The sequence below is a fragment of the Nannobrachium achirus genome, assembly GCF_963921795.1.
Source record: "Nannobrachium achirus genome assembly, chromosome: 14".
NCBI classification, from domain to species: domain Eukaryota; kingdom Metazoa; phylum Chordata; class Actinopteri; order Myctophiformes; family Myctophidae; genus Nannobrachium; species Nannobrachium achirus.
The window spans coordinates 44,233,498-44,259,940 of record NC_137821.1 but is presented as its reverse complement, the minus strand read 5'-3'; the positions used below and the strand labels follow the sequence as shown (position 1 = coordinate 44,259,940).

Here is a 26,443-nt window from a genome sequence, read left to right as displayed (position 1 = left end):
CTAGACAGGAAAGTGCATGTTTGTTAATTCATTATTTGGTTTGTTTAAAAAGAGACATTACTAATAATTCAGTTGATAAGTTTATGGTTGATTGCATGCTGTACAACCTGAGTTAATAGTTAAAGAAAATATTTGTATTTGAAAGTACAGTAAAAGAAATTAACAGTTGTTAATGTTGTTAAAAGAAATGTGGGTACTTCACTAAAAGGGGGAGATGTGGCAATACTGATACAGTAGCTGATAGGAACCAACGTGTGTGGACTGTGTAGCTACTGGGAACACTTTAGGTGATGCACCCCCATTCATGCCTGTACTGTTGTTTACCTGCCTGCCTAGTGCTATTCATTGAGATAATAAAGCCAACTATAAGGACACACGATCGTCTCATCTCTTACAAGTATAGAACCTTGTTACAGATATTAGTCTGGATGGAATCTCTGTATGAAACCTGCTTTTCAAAGGGGTGGATTAAAACCCTGCAAGACCCGAATTAATTTCTACTTGGCAAAAAAATAAATAATAAAGGTTTTATAGCCATAAATCATATATCATGCTCCAATTTACATTTTGTGGATATTTTTCACAATAATAACATATGCACATGTTCTAGACATTCTAATGGTCACCAAAAACATTATTACAGGCATTTTACTTATGTTTTTGTGAGGAATGGCTTCAGTGAAAAAGTGAGATGTTGTTCATCCAGACTCTGGACTCCAGAGATCTTGAAGTTGTGTGAATGTCAGCCTCTGTGGGGGGTATTCATATATCGTGGCCAATGGCATTATAATACTAAACAATAGGATCCAATGGTGATGTTTAGGTGAAAAAAGAACAGGAAAGGGGGTCCTGATTTTTTGGCATCAAATAAGAGGAGCGTAAACTCTCTCCCGAAATAGAGCTCCAGCTCCAGTTCCCATTAAATCATCTTTGCTGCAGTCAGATCAGGTAGTCGTGAAATGATTGAAAATATAATTGTTTACAAAAGACACAATTATCGAGCAAGCCACAGGCACACTAGCAGAACCACCAACAAATCATACCAACATAGTCACACACTGAAGGAGACATAATAACTAGAGAATAGTCCAGATATACAGTACAGTATGTAGTACATGTAGTATATGTACTGTAAATACTGTATACAGATGTGCCGTTTCTAGTCTTCAGGTTTTACTACACTTTTCCTGAAAATGTCCTGCAAATGCATTTTTTTCCTTTCTAATTTTTAATGGAGAATAGAGTGTATTTTTCCATATTTACATACCGGGCTCTGATTGGTCCCTCACATACTTCAGAGGGAGTGAAATCCAATCATTCAATAGCGGTGCCAGACCAAATGTTTTCTTATTTTGTATTTATTTTTTTTGCAATTTTTTGGAATGGCAGATTCGTCCGTTTCCAGGTTACACTTCAACAGCACCTTTATGGCACAGCGGGAATCAGACGCGTCTTGCTTATAATCTACCTCGTAACGACCGCAACTCAACGTCCTCTCTGCTACCGTTCCACTGGCTAGCGGACCTCAAGACCCAATCTGAGTCACAACGCCCGAGTCACAGCGCATTAACTTCATAAGCTTGAAAGAGAGACAAAGAAGATAGAAACAGACACAGAGAGAGAGTGAGAGTGAGAGAGAGTGAGAGTGAGAGAGAGAGAGAGAAAGAGAAAGACAGTGTTTGTGTCATTATGTTCTCCAAGTCATGAGTCTCGGGTTGTGAACCGGGCTACCACAGAGAGCCGGATGCATCTGGGGGCCCACACGTCTTCATTCCAGCCCAGCGGGGTGACAGTAAAGCTGCCAGTTGCTGGGGGCCCCAAACCAGCGCATGATTGATTGAAACTAATATAGTTCACACCTCAGTCCTACGGTATATGCGCTGGAAGGCTAACATGGAGCCGGAGGCTCCCCCGGGGTCAGAGTGTGAGCAGCGGGTCTCTTCACAGAGCGGAACAGACGTATATATATATATATATATATATACCCCCGACCAACTCCAGGCCCCTCGCTCTGCTCCCGACACACAAATGAGGTAATTGAACAAGATGGCTTCAAGATGGCTGCACAACACAGAGAGAGAAAGGGAGAGAGAGTGAGAGAGAGAGAGAGAGAGAGAGAGGGAAGGAGGGAAGATTGCCATCCATCTGCTTGCCCTCTCCCACTGGAGAAGGGGTAGTGTCGCTTTTGTACACCAGTTAGGGTAATGAAGATTGCGGTCGATGTTGAATTATTGTGTGTGTGTGTGTGTGTGTGTGTGTGTGTGTGTGTGTGTGTGTGTGTGTGTGTGTGTGTGTGTGTGTGTGTGTGTTTGTGCGTGGGATTGCATCACTTGATGAAGACAACAGCAAACGGAGCAGCAACAACAGCGTTCACTTCTGAGTGTTGACAACTTGAATAACAAGAGGGATAGCGAAGGTATAAGCAACTTACCGACTTGTGATGAGTCACCTGGAGAGAGACAGAGAGAAAGAGACACAGAGAGAGAGAGAGAGAGAGGTTGGATTAGTTTCAGAGATCAGATCAAGACAAAACTACATTGAAAAACAAAACAAAAAAATCATCACTTATGGCAGTGGTTCTCAACCTTTTCAGGCTGCGACCCCAAAATAATATTTTAACTGGGGACTGGGAAGAGTTGAGGCATTACATTTTTTATAACACAGTTCAGTTGTGAAAATAGCAGATCTACATGCTCACAACGCCTTGCGTTGCGAGGCGTTGTGAGCATGTAGATTGGCTATTTACACAATTTCTGCCTCTAATATTTGACAATTTGACCAATGTTTAATTTGCCATTTTAGAGGTATTAAAAAGTCCTTAAATTGCTGCTTTAGAAATGTGCAGATACCCTCTATACTATACACTTAAACTTTATGTTGGTTTGTTTTCTGTTGTGTGAGAAAACAATGTTTCACATTAAGTGAATCATCTTGGGACCCACCCAAATAATTTGGGGATCCCCCTGGGGGTCCCGACCCACAGGTTGAGAACCACTGAATTACGGCATGTGACATTGTGACGCACGAGGGGACATTGTATTAGCTGAAGTGTCATCAGCTCTGCTTACTGAGATGCCATGTTTAGCATGCTCTGTTAACAATCTTCCTTTATAAAGAAAATCTAATCTACGCCCGAGCCCGAAGGGTCTGTCAAGTCACAGACCAAGGTTTTGTAAATTCATAGATAGATGTGTAAAAAAAAAAAAAAAAAAATGACACATCGTGACAAACGCCAACCCCCTCTACCTCCCAGAGGAGAGCAGGTTCATCAGAAGGAGGTCCTAATTTTTGCCATCAAATAAGACCAGCATAAACTCTCTCCCGAAATAGTGCTCCAGCTCCCATTAAATCATCTTTCCTGCAGTCAGATCAGGTAGTTGTGAAATGATTGAAAATATAATTGTTTACCAAAGACAATTATCGAGCAAGCCACAGGCACACTAGCAGAACCACTACATACCAAAATAGTCCCACACTGAAGGAGGCATAGAGAATGGTCCAGATATATGTAGTAGATATGTATGTACGGTGTACAGTATCGTGAAATAAAATTTGGAATATGTGGGATATTTTTGGAAAATTCTAACAATACAAATGTGGTACAGGGCTCCCTGGCACAAAACATTTCCAGATGGGGATTATAAGGGACAAATACATATTCATTTAAGGGGTCCATGACATGGAAAATATCTGAGATCCACTGGTTTAAATAATAATTAGAACATTTAGAAGCAAGCCCAAATAAGCAACTACACTTTAGAATCAAGCCCCAAACATACTGCAACCCGTAGCTATCAATTATCACGATGTGGTTCCGGAGGGTTAGGACTCAAGCGCAGAACGAACGGTCAGAGGCAGAACAGTGAACTTGCAAGGATATTTATTGAAGAAACAAAGGCAAAACAGGAAAAGGGGAAAAACTATACTGGGAAAACTAAGGGCAAATATAGGAGGCACAAAACACTAGGTTCAAAGACTAGAAGTACTACAGTACATTACAAAGGCGAAGACAAGATAAACCACAAACTTAAACCAACAAAGAACTGGACAAACAGGGGAGTATAAATACAAAACACTAACTAGACACAGGTGAACTCAAACAGCAATCAACACTGGGATTGGCTGGGGCACAACAGGACACAGGAGGAGAACATAACTAATCAAGGTGAGACAAGGCAGGAAAGCAACTACAGGGGCAGACAGGAAACACTGGGTACCAAACTACAAAATAAAATACCAAACCAAAGGCACAACAGTAAAACCAAAATACAAGACCAGATACAGAAAGGCAACAGGGCCTAAAGTCCCAAACTCAAATACAAGGGCAACGCCTCAAGGTTCAAAAACTAATAAAGTCCAGACTGACAAAAGATAGTAAATAGAAAGTACAGTGTGTAGTAGGAAGCTCAATATCACAGATACTTCACTGTTTAGACAAGAGAGCTCGGTACAAGTCACTAAGGTGCAGCCAAAGCTTTCAGTCTTGAAGTGTCAGCTGTGTACATTCTAGTTTTGCAGAGTGTCCAGTGAATGCAAGGACTGAATGTGTAAAGTGGCGTGGGGCCGCGAGGAGCGAACAGTGACATCAATATTTACAAGCAACTTTACAGAAAAAGAAGCCCAACGTCACTTTATTAAGCAGACATGGCAACATTGATTATCAATCCAATTCAAAATGTGCACGGCTATAGCTGAGGACAGGCTAATCCTTAACACAATTAGTGCCTCTTAATCTGAAGGTTGCTTGGTGCCTCGGTGCCACGCGGTTTCCTCCATAGGCCGCCGCTATTATTTTGAAGGCCTGGAAGGGGGTTGTTTTTGTTTTTTTGGATTATCACTTGACGGCAACGATTACGTCATCTAGTCACATGACAGTGTGGGACAAGAAGAGGCAAGATGGCTGCGCCCTGCCTTGTGCCTTGTTTACATTTAGATCTGCTGCAAAATGTCTCAAAATGGCTATTTTGTTTAAATGAAGTTTCTTTATGGGCCTCTCCATTGACTTAACATTGAGGAGCTTCACTTCGCGTGCACGCCCAACGTGCGTTGTAAACAAATCGCCGACATTACCGATGCGAGCGGGACCGGAGCGACATTAAGTAAGTAATAATATCTTTACTGTATATACAGTAAGATTCACAGTCCTCACCGTCAACGGCGCCATGGTATTAACCCTTTCAATGACGGTGAGGACTGTCAACGGCGGCGAAAAAGTTAAGGGCACATCTCATCTTACTGCGTCAGTCTCTATACAATCTCAGTTTTTCATTTCTTAGCCAAAAGTATAATTATTTTTTACCCCATCTTTCTTACCCCAACACAGTAGATTCGAACCCATATCTGCTGGGCAGGGACTTTACCACTGCGCCACCTGAGCGCCCCTATTACATCTCTGTCGAGCCTGTAATCGGTGTGTTGATCAGTTTGTATTCTTTATGTTTAATTTCAGCTCTCCGGAGAGTTCATTAGGACACGGTATGTCCAAATACACAAGTCTACAACTGGGATAGACGATATGTTAGAGGACAGACAGAGAGAGAGAGAAAGTGAAAGGGAACAGTGGGGCAGCGACCGAAAACAAAAACGAAAAAATAAGTATAATGGAAAAAGAAATGGAGAAAAGGAGGGGACGGGGAGAGCCTCATGAAAGGGACGAGTGACTCAGCGAAACTCAACTCAGACAGCCATCAGAGCTCATCTGGAAAGTGGTGGGGGACTCGGCGGCACCGGCAGCATAACTAGCATGTGCGCGTGCACATGCGCGCGTGTGTGTATGTGTATGTGTGTATGTGTGTGCGTGTGTGTATGTACGTGCACACAGCACACGCCATCGCGTACACCAAGATAAAAGAGAACTACTGCTCGTCCATGCAAAGAGCTCACTATTATATCTGCAACCCAGCCTCCTCCCTGGCAGTAGTACTACCCAGTACGGTAGGTACTAGGGGTGTAACGATATAGTAACTGAATCGAAAAATCGATTTTAATTTGCAACGATCTACTATATCGTTTGCAAAAACAAAATATCGTACCGTTTTGGCTTTGTATCGTATCGTATCGTTTTAAAATGCGGTAATCGGTATCGAATCATTTTGCAATGCAAATAATCGATTGTATGGAAAGTTGGAAACTAAGTATTTGTGCCTTTTATTTAGCAATTTTGAGAGGGAAAATGAAAAAGATGGGTCTGATTACTTTTCCATTCCATATCGCTACTCTTGGTCTGTCGATAAATGTGTGTGATCTCTATGTTCATGTCAAGGTGCGGGTTTGTCCATATGTGTTGTAATATAATGTCCATGTATTTGCTAAAGAATCACACCTCTATTGACACCTTTCACACATAATTAATGTCTTTGCTAAATAGTTACTATATCTATTTTAAATCATTGAATCGAATCGTATCGTATTCCCATGAATGAACCGATATCGTCCATGTATCGTATCGTCAACCATGTATCGTGATGCGTACCGAATCGTTGTTCAAATGTATCGTTACACCCCTAGTAGGTACCCGCCCACGCAGCTCAACGGTGGAGGGACCCAGACTCTGTGTAGAACTCTCTGGATTCCATCCAGCACCACCGCAACTTTTTAATAAGCATGCATAACTTTTCATCAGAAATATCGATCGCTGCTGTTGAATCAAGCTCCTAATTAAGCGCGGATACTGCTCCCTGCATTGGCAGGTGTTAAATATGAGAAGTGATTAGAGGCGGGATGGGGGTGGTGCTGGTGGTGGGTTGGGTTGAGGTGGGGGGAGGAGTGGGTGGGTGTCAGGCGGTATCCGAAAAAAGCTGCATTAAACAAGATTCATTTTTCAAGCGAGCAGAACTCCCAAGTATCGCAGCACAATTGCATTATCTGCCCTGTCTCCACTATCCGTCTTTAGTAAGTGAGTCTCGTTTTTTAAACATTGTGTTCATCAGTTTTTGTTTTCATGTCCTGTGGAAAAAAAAAGAAAAAGACAAATGGTGATGCCTCTCTTGCAGTAATAAAGTACTTTATTACAGTACTGAAATAATGTTGCGGAGGATCTATACTTTAGGTGTTTTATATTTTGATATATACATGTTTTTATATTCATCACAACTTTCACTTGTACTATTTTACTAAATAAAATCAGAATATATGACTGTCAGTCACTCATCATCATGATAGTGGATAATCCAGTACCATGATGATGTGTTCACAGGAGAACTGGAGCTCTCATCAAGACAAGTTGAGAGGGGCGCCTGCTGGCCTAGTGGTCCAGGCGCATACCACATAGGTGCTGATGTCTGACATTGTGTCGCGGTTTCAATCCCGACGGCCTTTGCTGCATATGTCACTCCCCATCTCTCTGTCTACTGTCTACCTACTACTATACTATCAATATATATGTGTGTGTGTGCGTGCGTGCGTGCGTGCGTGCGTGCGTGTGGCGGAGAGAGTCGCAGCCCCAGCCTGAAGCCTCTATCTTTTCTCGTTCCATAGGGATATCCCTTTGGAGTAATGGTTAAGAATTAAGATATTGGACTTTCACGCGGGAGACCCGGGTTCGAAGCCGGGTGGGGAGGTTTGGACCTCCGTTACATTGGTGCTGTGACCCGGATCGAGTCGCAGCCCCAGCCTGAAGCCTCAAAAGTCTAGTATCATTGGGCGGTTCGGATCACCTCCATTACACACACACACATATATATATATATATATATATATATATAAAGGAAAAAAAATAAAAGACAAGTTGAGGTCAAGATCTCACAGCTGATCTATTTGCTGTCTCTGGGCCCAGTGTCACCTAATATCCCACGGGGGAAATTCAGTTGGCCAGAGGCAGCACAGCAGTTTAAGGTTACAAGTTACAAAGAAGTAAGAAAAAGGGTACTGTAGTGTACAGTCAAAAGAGCAAGGCACAACAAAAGAAGAATATAAACATAGAGTGTCGAAAAGCTGTTGCAAAAAATAAGAATATATACATAAAGTGACCACGAAACATTCAACGCTCATAAGTGACACATCACACACAAAAAAAGCTATACTCAAAGCACAACTTAACAAGCACAATTTTTTGGCAATAATGTTGTCCTTTAAAGTTCTTTTAAACAACAATAACTAATTGTTCCACTCTCAGAGATAAATGGACACAGAGTATTTCACTGTGCACACCATGCTGCTGACTGATTATTACTTCACAGCAATGCTCTTTTCACAACCTCCGCCAAACCCATGGAACAAAGAGGCAGAGGATAGGCTGTCAGCCACGTTGGCCAACCGGCTGTACTGTACTGTACTGTACACACAGGGGTGTCACACCAAATGCTGGGCCCTGGGTACAAGGATTCACTGCGGGCCCCCCATGAATGTTCTTCATGGTTTAACCCATTTAGACTGGGAACGCATTATTACATGCTTTAACTATGAAAAATAGCAGATATACAAGCTCACAGCGCTGCGAGCTTGTTTAAATCGTGAAAAGTCTTTGAATATATACGTTTTTTTTTTAACCTATATGTTTCTATGTCAGTGGTGCTAAAACCTTTTCATGTGAAGGACCCCAAAAATGATATGTATTTGGCCACGGACCCATCTAGTTCCAGGGACCCCCCAGAAGCAAATTCTGAGTTACAAATGTTCGCTTAAAAAATACATAATATTCAAAGATTTTAACACATTTTCACAACTTTTCAAAAATAGCAGATCTACAAGCTTGCAGCGCGGCACTCGGTGCGGCTATTTTTCAATAGCTAAAGTATAAAATAATGAAGGCCCCTCCACCTGAGGGCCCTGGTAACTCAGTCCCACTTTTCCCACCCTTGTGACGCCCATGACTGTACATATCCACAGCCAAGGCCAGAAAGAAGCCTAACTCGTGGTCCCAAAACATGGAGCCGAAGTGAGATTGCGGCCAGAGCAGATGGAGAACCGCGGCTCTCTGCCTCACAGCGCTGAGCCTTCTCTTGATCTCCCGCCCATTGAGACGCAGCCTAGAGTGCAGCTCAGAGAAGGCAAACACGGGGGGGATGAATGCAACGGACCGACACACTCGATCAATAAGACTCAAGAGTCTCCGAGGCCTTGTTCGCGAATATCGCGGATATTGATGACATGATAGCACTCCCGGTGTATGGGTGGTACCGGCCCGTCTCGCTCGCCTTGGATCAAGGCTTGCACGTAGAGGATATGGATCGTGGAGAGGAGACGAGGTGACATTTTCGTTTTGTTTCGCGATACGACCGATGTTGGGAGTCAAAAGTAAGAGAGATGAGCGGTCGAATATGGTCCATTTATCTTTCATTTCGGAGTCCCCTCAGGCCGCCCGCCTCGAAGGTTCCAGTAAAAACAGAGACATACCGTGTGCGTCTCACACAGCAGCCACACAATATCAGTCATGGCCACCACAGGGTACAAATATCACTCACGGCAGCCATTGCTCTTTCACGCGGCTGGGATATTGCACTGGGTTGACTGTGTCTTGTTTTATTGACGGTTATGTCATTCCGTGGGGAGGGGCGGGGAGGGGGCAGGCCTATAAAGTCCCCGGTCACCCCTGTTGCACAGTAAATAACCACAGCTACAGTATGCCAGTGAAAGCACCGGCAGTGAGCATGCTAACAGCCTAGCAGTCAGCTCTCCCCCGGGAGAAGGAACACACGACAGCCACTGCTATGCAGCGCTATAGGCTATACTGCTGTGTGTGTGGGCGGGCGTTGCCTGAGCCTATATGCCCTCATTTTTCACGTTTCGTCCCCAGGCCCCACACAGACATGCAACAAGCACACACACACACAAACAACATAGTGGCTCACTGGCCACAGCAGAGCGAGAGAGAGAGAGAGAGAGAGATCCCCCCTGCGTTTGCTCCCGTCAGGGGCGTCACAAGGGGGGGGAAAGTGGGACTGAGTTACTAGGGCCCCAGGTGGAGGGGCCTTAATTGTTTTGTACTTTAGCTATTGAAAAATAGCAGATCTACAAGCTCACAGCGTGGCATTAGAAAAGTCGTGTGTGCAAATCTTTGAATATATGTATTTTTTAAGCGAACATTTGTTACTCAAAATTTGCTTCTGGGGGATCCCAGGAACTAAATATTTTGAGTTGGGGGTCCGTGGACAAATACATATCATTAGGGGTCATTCACATGAAAAAGTTTGAGCACCACTGACAAAATAAATCACGATTCTTCAGAAATAGCAGATCTACACCTTGCAGCACGGCACTCGGTGCCGCGCTGTGAGCTTGTAGATCAGCTATTTTTCAATAATTAAAGCACTAAATAATGCGTAATAATGCGTTTCCAGTCTAAATGGGTTAAACCCCCTCCTCCTCCTATGAAGAACATTCATGGGGGGCCCGCAGTAAATCCTTGTACCCAGGGCCCAGGATTTGGTGCGACACCCCTGGCTTCCGTCAATGTGTGCAACCCCCCCGAGTGACAACACAGTTCCATCACGGCGGCGGAAAGCGGGGGCGAACCCGCTGGTCTTCCCTTTTAGACGCTCCGTCTCCCCCCCTCACCCGATGCCCTGTATCCTCCTGTCCATGTACTTTACATCTCACGCCCCCCTGCTCATGTGTGCACCAAAACAGAAACGCAGTATAGGGGAGAGAAGACGGACACGGGGACACATCTAGGGCAAACACACATGCACGCTGGCTGGGAGGGGGGGGGAGACCGATGGCAGATGCTCAGAAGCATACTGTGTATTACTGTATGCATGCATGATGTACACATGAAATAAAGACCGCATCACACGCGAGACGAGAGATGAAGGCACGACTCGGTGGGGGCGAAATAGACATTTGCTGCTGGAGGGAGAGAGACGGAGGTACCAGGGGCGTCAATTGGGTATGGCAGGGGTATGCAGCTGCCATACCCTGGGTCCAGGGGGGAAAATAAAAGTCACTTTTAAATATAAATCCATGAATGTCTCTTTTTCTATCTGTTCTGGTTATTATGTTGTTAAATTACAGTAAAATAACCACAAATGCAAAAATGTACAAAATGGTGACTTTAACAAGGTATTATAATTATATTCTCCACACTTGTAGTCTCCCCATCTTGACAAAATGGTATATTCCCGGGTTTCTTGGGCTGGGCTGCACAGGTGCAATGCATTATTGTTAATGGTGGCACATTTACTAACATGCCAAGTTTAGTTGCACATGAACTACCATTCCAGGCTGCCATATGCCCAAGAAACCGTAGAAACGGGGGGAAAATAGAATGTACTTCTTAAAATGAATGTATCATGCCTGTTGCTAAGGTATGGCAACATGACTGGTGTTCGCGTGCGTGCAAGACACCAATGTTGCCATACCTTAGCTTTTTCTGAACTGACGCCACTGGGATGTACACCGAGACAGATGGGAGAAGACGGATAGAGATGGAGAGCGAGAAAGACTCGGCGAGGGAATGATAGAGTGAGGAGGAGCACAGGTTATACGGGGGAGTTGTGTGTCTGTCTGTGTGTGTGTGTGTGTGTGTGTGTGTGTGTGTCTGTCTGTGTGTGTGTGTGTGTGTGTGTGTGTGTGTGGAGGAGGGACTGTATAAACAGACAGCGAGAGGCACCGACTCCCGTCTCTTATTCCATTACACAATGGCCTCTCTCTCTCCCGATGCTATCTCGCCACTCTATTGGCAAAAACCACAGAGGAGCCGAGAGGTAGCGGGCGGCATCCTCAACCGAGGTCTCATTAAAGGTGAATGCCCGTGTAAAACTGTGACAACACAGTTGTGTCAGGAGCCTGCCGCGGTATCTCCGGTGGCGATAACAAATTGTCCACACACCTCCGCGTGACATAATCCTCCACCGCTGTGGGCAGAGTGCGGAGGACAGAAAGGTAGATAACACATTTATGAACCCCCCTCCCCCCTCTACAAAGACCAGCGGGAGGCTTTCATTGCTTTACACACTCAAAGCAAAAAAGGTGCCAACTCTCGACTATCTTACGCGCTTATTTTCCGCTCCGGTGGGCAAACATGGGGGAAATTCGCTCGACATTCTGTCTCTGCCCAAGGATCCCATTACGGGCAGACCTGCGTTTAATAAGCTTTCAATAAACTTTGGGATGCATTCAATTAGGCCCGTAATAAGGCTCCACTGCTGGTTTAAGGTGTCAGTAATTCAGTTATTCTACGTCCCCTGGACATGGCAGACAGAGGTATATATCGTCGTTGTCGAGCGGAAACCTCGTATCTCCAAGTTTCAAATTTGTATGTTCTTTCGCAAAGTAAAGCCCTGCTTCATCATACAAGGCCGTCGCACAAAAGTAGTGAAAACAGCAGATCTACAAGCACACAACGCCTCGCGGTGTGAGGCGTTGTGTGCTTGTAGATCGGCTGTTTCCACTAGTTTAAATCATTTTTAAAATGATAAATGCAAAACGAACGGTTTTGGACATACAGGGTTTTCACCCGACAACGACGATATAACTGTTCCTAATCAGTTGGATGATTATGTGCTTTTGTTCACCTGAGGGATCGAAGAACTTCACCGACCATCCCAAAAAAAAATCCCAGGAGTTTTGTAAACTTCAGAAACCCGAGAAAAGCTAGAGAAATGCCATCGAGCGAACCTTTACGGCACAGTTCTGCATGCTGACCGACTCTGAGACACGCTTTGAGGCCTAGCTGCCTCAAAGCGGCTCCCAGATCCCTGTGTTCTTTTTGGTTGATGAGACTCTGTAATGCTGTGAAATGCCATGAAGAGAAAACAATTTGCAGGCGATAGCACCGAACCAAACAAACCAAAAAACAGCAGCCGGTGTGCCCTAAAAACATTTCACCAGCAGCTCGATGTCCGTGACCATTTATTTACTGCATCACTCGCTGGATTCTGACAGTGGAGAGAGCGATGTGGTCATCCAACAAAATATTGAATATTAAAAGGCTTCCCCCGAGATCAATAACCTAACAGACATATTATTATTCCACATATCAATTATAGAACTTTATTAATCCTAGTATACATCATAATCATGTATACAATCAAGGCTTCACATTGTGTGATGCGATGTACTGGTACATTGTTATTGTGCGTGCACGTATTGTAGGTTCAATTCATGCAGAGAAGTAATGTAGAGGTAGTGTCTCTAATTAAAGCCTTTCTTTCTGTCTTTGCTGGGTGATGATAGGCATTAATGTGGCAAGTGTGGCGTGCGTGCGTGTGCATTAATGAAAGAAAAAGCAGTGGGTGAGTTTGTCTGTAGCAACAACAAAGAATAGATAGGACCAGGTTTGTTTTATTTATGTTTTTGCTATTTGCATGGTTCAGTCACAATGGATTTTTGGCCAAGCCCCCCCTCCACACAAACCCAATTGTGATGAAAAATATTTATGGAATAAATAAATGAAATATATATGAATATGTGAAAGACAACTGACTGACTTCTATGCAAACCAGCATACTTTTTATGCTGGAAAGCGTCTTCAGCCTCACAAAAACCCTATCCGATCACCTACAGTCCACAGATTTGGACCTGGCATCTGCCAATGATCTGGTCTTTTCAGTTATCAATACCCTAAGCCAGAGAATCGCGTTTGTTGTTTTAGTATTATTCATTATTGTGCCAAAATGCATTAGCCCCCACTCTAAAAAAGCCAGCCCCCCCCCATAGCCCCCCCGTCACAATTTGCTGGAGCCGTCGCTGCCCATTAGACCTGGCTGAGGCTGATTCTACAAAATAATGCCTTCGCAATCAGTTCTCACGCATAAGATTGTTCAAAAATGTTCAAAAACAGCAGACGTACAAGCTCGCATAATCTGCTATTTTAGAATAGCCAACGCAAAACATCTAAACTGACACAGATGCTTTCCCGGTTTTAATGGGTTAATTCAATGATTCTCAAAGTGGATTTCAGGGACTCTCTAGGTTTCTTTATGGGGGGTCTAAATTGACCCATATAACCTTGACAAATGGATCCAAATGGACCTGTTAGGGTCCAGTTAACTCATTTGTAGCCGATCCCGAGCGAAATATACTCGAGTATTTATAGTGCCGATCCCGAGTATACGCGCGATATTTACTGTACATACAGTAAAGCTGGCAAGGGCTACGTACCGTCCGTTGGAAAGTGCTGGCACGGGTGGACTCGCCGATTCATCATCATCGCGCATCCACGTGCACACAATAGTGATCCCTTAACATGGAAGCCAACGGTCTTTCTCATCTTTGATGTCCATTTTCTCCAAAAAACACTTTTGATGCCAAGGATGGCATTGGATTCTCGCTAAAATAGTACAAGCTGAAAGGCATCAATCCGCCATTACTGTTTACGATTTGGACGACAACACTTCCGGTTAAATTTCAAAAGGTCGTCAAGTAGGAATTGTGAGCGCGATCTACTTCCGGCCTTCAAAATAAGAGACTGGCCACGGACGGAGCAGGCAGCCGGCAGCTTGGATTTTTAACCCGTTCATGTCTGGAGCACTAAATGGGTTAAGAGGAGACCTTCAAATGTCAAAGTTTGAGAACCACTGGTTTAATTTACGGAAGAAGAAAACACACTTAAACAGTTGAAATAATATGGTCTGTATGGAGATAGCCTACCAGGTTTCTTGCCTGACAGCAACGATGTGCAAGATGGCACCATTTACCCATAATTTGGGGACCCGACCCACAGGTTGAGAACCACTGAACTAGTGTACAGTATTGACATGGTAACAACTAACTCTGTTTTTACATTTTCAAAGAGTCAAAATAACACATTGCTCTATATATTGATCTGTATAAGTATATCTATTGCAAGGGTTCTCAAACTTTTCAGGCCACGACAGCCCAAAATAATCATATTATTTGAACTGGGGACCCCCCCACCATCCTGACAAGCACTTGGAATGTATAGGAGTTGAGGCATTACATTCAGTCCCACAGATAAATATATAAGTTTGCCTCTTTCTTATTATAATGTTTGACAATTTGGTATTAAAAAGGCCAATAAATTGTAACTTTGAAGATATGCTGTACTTATTTTGTATGTATGTTGGTTTGTTAACTAAAACAATGAACCACTGGTCCATTGCATCCTTAGTTAAATCCATCTTGCATCAGTATCTCTCGCTCTCTCACAGTAGAACATGACAGGTCTCACGAGGCTCAGCGCTTGTCATTAAAAGTGCTTCAAAAATGAGAGCTTTCCATATTCATGTGCCTTATAAGCCGCTGTAGATGTTTACTTCATAAAACTTTAAATGAAGTTCATAACAGTCTTTTTGGGGGAGTCCAGTTTAGCACTGAGGCAGACAGTATTTAAATAACATGCATTGCCCTAGTGGCCTAAGCTTCCTTTTATTTATTTATTTATAAACACCAACTCGCTTGCTTGATGTTGTACTACGGTTTTGCTAGTCCAATTTGCTCTTGACAAAAGCAAAACTTCCGGCCGAAAATGACTTCACATATATAAGAGGACGTACAAATCCTTGTACAGTAATTAGATCTTCACTTTAACTGTTTTTTTTTTGTGCTTTTATACTTTGTCTTATCTCTAAAAAGAAGCGCGGCTTGCAGGTCAGGGAGCTGGAGATGGCAGTTATCACAGTCGCAGCCCTGAGAAAAGCACTTAACCAAGAGGAGCCAGAGTAAAGACTGTGCAATAGTGCAAAAAGAAAAAGGGGTGGGGGTGTGTGTGTGGGGGGAACGAGGCAAGATAAAGAGGCAGAATGGGCTGTTAAATTCACAGATTTATCTTTGAAGAAAATGGATCCCCCACCCAAATAAATGTATGTTATTCAGTGGGGAGCGTCTTCTCCCTGCAGTTGGGAGCGAGCTATAGCTGCCTCTGAAAAGTGGAGAGAAGTTTTTAACTCGACTCCAGACAGACTTCATTGTTATGCATGGTATTTGGACAGGATTCTCACCATGCGCCGCTGCCTCCTCCTAACCGAGCGCTGTGGAGGAGGTGTGTTAAACCTGATGGGTAAATGGTGCCATATCTGTCAGGCAAGAAACCTTGTAGGCTATCTCCATACAGACCATATTATTTCAACTGTTTATGTATGTTTTCTTTCTTCCATAAATTAACCCGGTGGTCCTCATCTGGGGAACCCCAAAATAATTTGGGGAACCCCTTGGGGGTCCCGACCCACAGGTTGGTAACTTAATGTGCATAATTGTTTTCTCACTCGACAGTAAACAAACCAACGTAAAGTTTAAGTTTTACTGTAGCATTATTTGCGGGACACTTCTGGGTTAACAGCAGACATACAAGCTCACGTCGTGTCGCAGATGCGACAGTTGTGAGCTTGTAGATCACTCTCGGCTGCGGCGCCGGAAGCTGCCTGCACATTCTGCGCAATGCACGATGGGATGTTGGAAAGTTGTGGATAGAGGGTATCTGCACATTTCTAAAGTGACAATTTAAGAACCTCTAAAATGACATTGGCCTGTGAGCATGTCCATCTGCTATTTTCACAATAGAAGCGTGTTATACAAAATGTAATTCCTCAACTCTTAATGCAGGGTGGTGGGGTCCCCAGTTAAAATATGATTATTTTGGGGGGTCACAGCCTGAAAAGGTTGAGAACCACTGCACTAGATGCACTGTATTATATCGTCGTTGTCGGGTGAAAACCTTGTATGTCCAAAACCGTTCGTTTTGCATTTTTCATTTTAAAAATGATTTAAACTAGTGAAAACAGCTGATCTACAAGCACACAACGCCTGTGCTTGTAGATCTGCTGTTTTCACTACTTTTGTGCAACAGCCTTGTACGATGAAGCAGGGCTTTACTTTGCAAGAGAACATACAAATTTGAAACTTGGAGATACAAGGTTTCCACCCGACAACGACGATATACTGTATTTCATTATGCTGTTATTTCTTTCGCTCCCTATCTGTTTCTCTCCCCGTCACATCTATAATCTTCTGTTTTTGTCTCTCCGTCGATCGGTCTGCCAGTGTGGTCTTCTTGGGGATCTTGGCAGCGCCGTTCAGCTTTGGACTGCATTCCGGGGGGCATTACAGCATCTCTGGCAAGTCGACTAGGGTTAAATATGTGCTGACACAGAGCAGCAAAAACAAGTAAGAGCAAGGAGGCCGTGACTCATTCATTCCCTCGTGCACCAGGCAGGCGGACGGACGGAAGGACGGACGGAAGGACGGACGGACGGACGGGGGTAAGAGGAAATGAGCGCTGTTGAGCACTGAAAATGTCAACAAGTCCGGACACTTGGTCATTAGCTGTTGTATCGTGGCAGAGAGAGAGAGGGGGGGGGGGGGGGGGAGAGAGAGAATGGAGAGCAGAGGAGTGTGTGTGTGTGTGTGTGTGTGTGTGTGTGTGTGTGTGTGTGTGTGTGTGTGTGTGTGTGTGTGTGTGTGTGTGTGTGTGTGTGTGCGTGTGTGTGTGTTGCCTGATTATACAGATATACAGATGACTCCCATTAAAAAGTGCACGGTAGACGCAAACTTTTCTGAACTCCCTGTAAACTCTGAGAAAAGAAAAAAACGACTCTTAAATTTAAGCCACAATAAGTGACTTTTATTAGGCAGCAGATAAAGACTCCTCAATACGTCTATAAGTGCCGTGGCCTCCACTGCACAATAGTATCATTGTTATATAACCGGCAGGATTATTGATCCATATAGCAAGCAACTAACTGTGCAGTTCCTAAACAAAGTTGCAGAGCCTACATAATACAATTTGGCGTTAAGTGACAAAAGCACACTATCCCTGCAAGGCCCAGTGTTGCTTTTTGGCAAAGTTTTTTAAATCATTTTAAAAAAAATGTTATAATAAGTTTTCCTGTTCTTTTTTCACATTAACATCACCATTAAATCCTATTGTTTAGTATTACAATGCCATTGGCCACGATATTTGCATATAAATACCCCCCACAGAGACTGACATTCACACCTCCCAGGGAAGTTGAAATTCCAGCGTCTGGACGAACAACATCTCACTTTTTAACTGAAGCTATTCCTCACTAAAACATAAGTAAAATGCCTGTAATATTGTTTTTCGTGATCATTAGAATGTCTAGAACATGTACATATGTTATTATTGTGAAAAATATCCCCAAAATGCAAATTAGAGCATGATTTATGATTTATGGCTATAAAACCTTACCACAACATTATTAATTTTTTAACATCACATTTTCCTGTGATTAGGACTCCTACAACACCATCTGATTTTTTTTAATTTTTTTTGGGCCAGTAGAAATTAATTCGGGCCTTGCAGGGCTATACAGGGACAGTCTGGATCACATCGTCCCCGCCAGGCATCATCAATACGTCTGTACAAGGACAAAAGATTTGGCCTTGTCTGCGGCAAATTTTAGATTTTTATACACGCCATTTTATTCTTGATGTTTTGCTCATGAAAACTACTTACTAAATATCAAGTCTCCAGGTTTTCTTAAGAATATATGACACTGATTGACTATGAGATATTAGGAGTCAAAAGCCAGGGCACCACTGCAGCCATCGGGCGTCATGCCGCCGTCGGACAGCTTAAAAAAATAAACAGGGCGAATTTTGAGGTTGGACGCCGTCACCAAACGCAGCACAACATTGGCAATGGAGCACCCTTCATTGATTAAAAGGGGAACATTCCCTGCGTTGACGCGACGCCTGATTGCTAGGCAAATGTCTAGGAAGGCCTGGAGCTGTTTAATTCGCTCTATGCATATACGCCATTTTGTTCTACTTCCGGGTGTCTTTCGACTTCCTTCACAGGTGTTACTGATGATACTAATGAAGGCTCCGTTTGATTTATTGTACAGTGGTTCTTTAATTTCAAGGAACCCCATGTAGAAATGGAATCAACAAATGGAATCAAATGGACCCTTGCGGATCCATTTGCTTCCATTTGTACACTCTCAGCGTTACACACCTGTATGGGGACATTTGGAACCCACTCAAGGACACTTTGAGACCCACTGGTGTAGCAGAGTGTTTCCAGTGAGCCAACATGCACAATATCAGCACCCTGACTCTTTTTGACCAGAATGGAACAGACCCTTCATTAGTATCATCGGTAACACCTGTGAAGGAAGTCGAAAGACACCCGGAAGTAGAACAAAATGGTGTATATGCATATAGCCTATTGCAGGAAATTGTGAGCTAACCACGCCTTTATCTCCTCAAGGCAGGTGGTAAATGTGGGTGATGATGATGATGGTGGTGGTGGTGATGGTGACGACAGGGGGGCAGAGGGGAGTGGGACAGTCCTGAAATACAGTTAGGGTGTCATCAGCGTAGCAGTGGAATGATATTCCAAGTCGGCTGATGACACGACCAAGGGGGACCCATTTTGTTCCATTTGAACACTCTCAGAATTACAGGCCTATTATGGTCATTCAGGGCTAGCTTTTTATGTGTTTCTGGTAATATTATTGTCCACTTATTTTGTATGTCTGTGGCAAAAAATGTAATGTCCGCCATACATGGTGATGACCCCTGGAACCCGCTTTAACAATATGGCTTTTGTCACGCTGACTAGTGTACTAGTGTGGTGACAGTAGGCTATACACTACTACTACTTTGGTACGAAATAGCAATAAACCTTCCTCCAGCTAGTGTGAAGACGTTGATGATCATTTCCTCCTCACAAAATTGCGGATGCCTATTTCCACAGAATTTTGAGTAAGACTACTGACTACATGGAAAACTTAGTTTCAGCCCACAGCATTAATTTCCTTTAGCATTTTGGACCGGATATAGGAAGATGGTGGATTTGACAAAAACTGGCTTCAAAACGGGCCTGTAGAAACAACAACAAGTAACTTTGTCCATAGTTTTTCATGGTCTATGGTCACATAATGCCTGGGAGTACTTTGCGACACCACAGGTGTCAAAATGATTAAAACGTAACAGTTTCAAAAGCCTATCGTGGAGGAAAATATAATTGGTCTTGCAGAAATCAGATGAAAAAAGAAATGTTTTGATTTATGTTCTTAAAATGCAGAGACTGAAGTCAATGCAAGTGATTGAGGTGAGTCACTATAGCACGGCATCAGACATGTACAGTAATGTTGAAGGAGAGATAATACGACTATAAAATATGCCGTCTAGACACATGCACGCACACAAGCGCACGCGGGCACACACAGACGCACACAAGCACGCACGCGCTGCATTTTTCCTCACATATCTGATGTTTTGTTTGTTTCACTGCAGCTTACTTTGTGGTGTTGTTCCACCACATCCTGTGTGCATACAGTAGGCCTAATAGGCTTATAGCACATTTCTACAAAGTGCTTTACAACAGGGGCGTCAATTGGGTATGGCAGGGGTATGCAGCTGCCATACCCTGGGTCCAGGGGGGAAAATAAAAGTTACTTTTAAATATAAATCCATGAATGTCTCTTTGTCTATCTGCTCTGGTTATTATGTTGTTGAATTACAGTAAAATAACTACAAATGCAAAATTTAACATAATGGTCACTTTCACAACATATTATAAATTATATTCTCCACACTTGTATTCTCCCCAGCTTGACAAAATGGTATATTACCAGGTTCCGCAGGTCAGCTGCACAGGTGCAATGCTATATTGTTAATTGTGGCACGTTTACTAACATGCCAAGTTTAGCTGCACTTGAAAAACCATTCCAGGCTGCCATATCGAGCCCAAGAAACCGTAGAAACCTGTGTAAAAAACTGACATTCAGACATTGTGAAAATAGCCGATCTACTGCTCACAACGCCTCACAGCGCGAGGCGTTGTGAGCATGTAGATCTTCTATGTTCACAATAAAACCGTGTTATCCAAAATGTAATGCATATTTTCCATGAGGACTCCCATCTTTGCCATACCCTACCTAGCGTTTGCTGAACTAACGCCACTGCTTTACAATGCTGATCACATTCACCAATTCACAAACTGAAATGGCAAAAAAAAAAAAGAAAACAGCCATACACGCCACAAATGCTATGCCTAGTTTTGCACAACACTGGCATGCCATGGGTGAACGTAATGCACATTGAACAGCACTTTCGATACAAGTGCTGTATAAATGGACCATTTACATTTAGCAGAGAACTGTTCACGTTGACATTGATTTAGTTGATTATGATCTCGATTTTGAATTTGTTTGACTCAATTTGACTCCACATGCATAGATTGTAGATTGCCTATTTTTAAGGGATCTTGTGTAGAGGGGGTAAACAAAGGAAGGTGACAAGTAAAGACCCCTGGGGGCCTGGCCATCAAAATATATAGGGTTCAAGTCTTTAAAAACGTGATTTGTTTCAGGTTTAAGTGTCTACAGTTGGTGCTATTCAATAATTTTAGCATAAGGGGCCTTAAATTAATGCTCAAGCAGGTGGCAAACAACACATATTCATGCTTATGCTTTTAAACAAAAAGAATGAAAACGCTAAAACAACAAACAAGCAAACAAACGCACACACGGTTTGGCAGCATCCTCCAAGTTGGGTGAGAATATTGTTAAAAATCAAACCGACCGGTCCAATTACTGTAGGCAGCACAGACATCGGGATTGACGGTTTAAACCAGCGATAGCAGAGCTAACAAGCACACAAACCCTTCAAAGACAAATCAATGGAGGACAAGAAAAGGAAGGTGTCAGGTGTAATAATCACAGCTTTGACAGGAGGCACAAAGACGTCAGGATGATGACATTTAAGGTTGACATATTTATACTTAAAAACAGCAGACCTATAAGCACACAACGGATCGCTAGGGCAGGGGTTTTCAAAGTGGGTGACGGGGCACCCTGGGGTGCCGCGACGGCAGTCCAGGGGTGCCTCGAGATAATTTGATAATACATGGAATTTATTTGGACACTTGAAAAACGAACTTGAAGTACAAAGTTGTTTTCAGTCAGTTCACCAAAATGGCTATTATCTCAACGTTTTCCTCGAAACATAATCACTAAAATATTGTCACTGTCAGGCAGAAACCTCACATCTCCAAGTGTCAAATGTGTACGTCTTTTGGTAAACCAAAGCCCTGCTTCATCATACAAGACCGTAGATCTGCTGTTTTCACTAGTTTAGTAAATTTTATAGATGATAATTACAAAACGAACGGTTTTGGACAACGACGATATGCTATAAATATAATGTGCTGGGAGAGAAAATGATAATGTAGGGGTGCCTCGGATTAAAAAAATATTTATGGGGTGCCCTGAGACAAAAAACGTTTGGGAACCCCTGCGCTAGGGTGACATGTTGTGAGTTTGCAGGTCTGATCTTTTTGGCCCGCGACACGGCGAGCGCCCAAGTATAAATCAGCAGTTATGTGCACCTAATGATGAGCCCCATATACTGTAGCGCACACATCTGGGCAAGTGTTCACAGCTGCTCAAACACAATTAAATAAGAGCATTATTGAAAGGGAAATTACACCTTAACATGTTCTCACATTTGTTAATTGTGTATCTCCGCTATCCATGACCCTCATGAGTTGAGTTTGTCAAGTTTCATTTTGAAAAGATTTGATGCAATTAACACCTTCCCTCCGTTGCTTTAGTTTGACTTTTTACATCTCCAACACCGAGGCACTTTAGATAGATCTCGACGGGGAGTGGTGTAAAGTAACTAAGTAGATTAAATGATTTACTTAAGTACCGTACTTAAGTACACCTTTGAGCTATTTGTACTTTACTTGAGTATTTCCAATTTCCAGTACTTTTAATTCTAATTCATCTCAGAGACAAATATTGAACTTTTACTCCACTACAATTATTTGAAAACTTTAGTTACAGGTTACTTTGCTGATATAAATTATAATATGTTAAAACATACATAAACAACTTTAGCCCTATTTTATACCTTGGCTATTTTCAAACATTTTGTACTTTTACTTTTAGTACTTTAGTACATTATGATGCCAATACTTTTGTACTTTTACTCAAGCACATTTTGAATTCTGGACTTCTACTTGTAACAGAGTACTTCTATAATGCAGCATTAATACTCTTACTTAAGCAGAAATTGTGAGTACTTTTTCCACCACTGTCGACGGGACTATAACGTGGCGCTCCACTGTTATAGGCATTAGGCAAACTGGCGAAGCATACCAACTGAGCTATGGGTTCTATTCTATAACAACTACTGTACCCGTAACTCCATGGGTGGTGGTGGTGGTATAGTATCCCTTTGAAATGTCTCACACTGTTAAGACTTGTTGTTGGTTAAGCACCTAGCTATTCTCACATAATATCACATGCTGCTGCAGTGTGGCTCTGGCTGTCAATTTGCGTGTAAAAAAATAAAAGGTAATAGTTTGCAGTGGCTGTTGTGCTTCTGTAAAGACCTGCCAAAGATTTGTGTGGCCTGCCATATGCCAGACTCTGTTAAGTGTTTTTTGGCTTACCAGCTGTCAAAATGTTTAACGTTCCTCTTTAGCTCTTTGAATATGCCAGACATGGTCTAATTAACTAATTCAATGGTCTTGATGAGCCACTGTCAGACCGCCAGCAACAGAAGTGGCTTCAGTCGGTAAAACAGCCACGGGTAATAAATTACATATTGTCAATTTAAAACCAGACTCTATGGATCTAGGACTTCATGTGGCCAGTTTGTGACCAGGCCACTGTAACAACCCTTATAGAACGGGTACACATTATAGTATCATTATTTTATGCTTTAATTATTGAAAAATAGCAGATATACAAGCTCGGTGCCGCGCTGCAAGCTTGTAGATCTGCTATTTTTTTTAAATCGTGAAAATTTGAATTTTGACTAGATTCTATAAATGTCATTTGAATCCTAAGGTTTTTTGAAAAACCCTATGTTTCTATGTCAGCAATCTGGACAGCCATCGTCAAAGAAAATATCCTTTTCACTTAACTGGAGCTCAGTTAGTCTGTTCTTGAGAGACTACTATGTCAGTGGTGCTCAAACTTTTTCATGTGAAGGACCCCCAAAATGACATGTATTTGGCCACGGACCACCATCTCAAAATATTTAGTTCCAGGGACCAACCAGAAGCAAAATTTTTGTTACAAACGTTCACTTTGAAAATACATATATTCAAAGATTTGCACAAATTTTCACAACTTTTTCAAAAATAGCAGATCTACAAGCTCGCAGCGTGGCACTCGGTGTCTTGCTGTGAACTTGTATATCTGCTATTTTTCACTGGTTAAAGCATTCAATAATTCTAGGCCTAAATGGGTGAAGAGTTACTCTGCTGTTCTTTGCATCAATGACCAACCTTTTCCACAGAATCGTTGCACCTCTCATTGCTATGCCCTGTTTTAGCTACCAGAATGAACACTCGCACAGACACACGCACACATGCATGCACTCAAGCTCACACACACACACACGCACGCGCACACACACACACACAGGGAGGTCTGACCAACCGCAGGTGGCCACTTTGGAAAAATTATCATTTGTGATGTTGCAATAACCGGTTTTGTTAACAACATCAACACATCTGTCAAATTTGCCACTTTTTATCACAGAATGTTTGCTATGTCGCCCGTCCACAAATACATTTAAGCTTGCTTTGTGTCTAACAACTCATTTGGAGTGGTTACTTTTTTGATGAATGTGCAGCCTGTCTTTCTGTGTGGATTTCTTCCATTTTTTTATACCATTAACGCCCACACGTTGTAGTACGGTGTACTGTAGGTGTTTGGTCAGGTATACTTTTCATACAGAATGTTTTATTATTGCATAGCCTATACCAAGACTCTTCAACAGGGGGTCCGGGACCCCTAGGGGGTCCTTAGAGTTACTACTACAGGGGGTCCTCCAAATCTTTGAGTGATATAAACTTATTTTTCTCCTTTTTTATATTAACCACTTGAACCCTAGCGTCCATATTCTGAGAACTTTAGCCAAAAATAGCAGATCTACATGCTCTCAACACATGTTTCTAATGGATTCAGAATCATGAAAAACCCCTAGTTTGACCCCTCATATGCTACTTAGAAGATTTATTTATTTATTACTATTATTTTTGCATTTTGTTCCTGTATATTAAAGTTAATGGGACACCAACTTTAGCAGCTGAAAACACCAATTTAGCTGTGACCCAGGAAGGGTTATCATAAATGCTAAGTAACCCTTGCCACCTTTCCGAGAGCGACATCTCGTATGGCCCATGGTAGGATGAAGGCCCTACGTCCTCCCGGTGGGGGCTCCTCACTGGCAGGTAGGATACAACTACTACTAAATCCCATTGTGGCTACACCTTGAGATTTTTGCCTGGTTAATCATCATGTTCTAGAGAGGAATTTCCCCCAGGACAGAATGTGGGCCAATGTGGAGAGAATTGAGAACTAGATAGAAGATGTAGATAATCATCCTTTGACTCCTTAAGCATCAAATCAGTGTGTTTAATGGTTTACAACACTAGCTAAATGATGTTCACCGTTTAGTTGTTTCGTGGCATTTTGTCTGGACTATTTTAGCCATAGACCCAGGGACGTGCAATGAATGTTAGAGAGGCAGGGGCTGACATTTCTAAAAGGACCTTTCGGTGAAAATATCGAAAATAGCAGACCTCCAAGCTCACAAAGCGTTGCGCTGCAACGTGTTGTGAGCTTGGAGGTCGGCTATTTTCGGTGCTTGATACCGTAATAAATACTGGAGATGTGGCGTAACGGCATGGATTTCTACACAGAGAGGGCAAGTTTTTCAACATAAGATGCTGCATTCAAGTTCAGGAGAGTTTGGACAAGGCAATTCTCTTGAATGCTGCCTTCAGGTATAGCATGGAAAGAGGGCATTTGCATTTCTTTCACCATAGTAAAAAACTGCATTCATGGTCTGGAGAGGGCACTTACAGACAGTTAAAAGGGCAACAGTCCCCTTTGCACGTGCCTGCAAAGCTGTATACAGTGGCATTTGAGATAATGCTTAGCAATTATGTAATGTGAACCACTAGTGTACAGTGTCAGCGGTAGGCAAACGGAATACTGTATTCGTACTTCATTTCTACAAATTAACTAAAAGGAACAAAGAAATAACATAGATGCTTGTAGGACAACCCAGATTTACAGTAACACAACCAGCTCTTCTTGCTAATGAGGGAGCCTTCATTACCTTGGTTCTCATTAGTAGCGTACTGTAGCATAATGGCAATGAAAGCAGAACTTTAATTTACATTTATGTAAATGGCCGACAACCATTCATCTGTAATTCTTTACTTAATGAAACTAATATCCAGGCCTACTCCCAAAATTAAATATTGTATCTCTTACCCTCATAAATTATCTTTAAACAATGTGGTATTTCAGCCGCCGTGCGGTTTTAAAGTAAGCCTGTCTAGTAGTGTTAACATTTGTGGTTGATAATTAAATTGATATGGAATGCCTAGAATATCACTTGAGTGGGAAGTCACCTTGTGATGCATAGAAACAAGCTGTTGTATTGTAAAAAATAAAATGAAGAAAAAGTGTCTCCTTGTAAGATGTAATGTGGATACTGTAGACAGAAACAGGGAGCTATGTAAATAGTGTTCCCATGTGAACGCACACTTCGGCAGAGAACATTTCAAATGTATGAACCTGACCTGCAATTCAAAGCTGTGATA

At 42.6% G+C, this 26,443-nt stretch overlaps 1 protein-coding gene across 1 annotated transcript in view; it reads right to left on the bottom strand.

The window, feature by feature from the left end:
• Positions 1 to 26,443, bottom strand: part of nrxn2b (neurexin 2b) — a gene marked incomplete at its 3' end in the record, with an annotated part of 1,346,377 nt that overhangs the window by 1,017,145 nt on the left and 302,789 nt on the right. Inside the window, exon 3 of the mRNA XM_080741211.1 lies at positions 2,432 to 2,449. Coding sequence (XP_080597337.1) covers positions 2,432 to 2,449 — 18 coding nt within the window. The remainder of the gene's footprint in view (positions 1 to 2,431; positions 2,450 to 26,443) is intronic.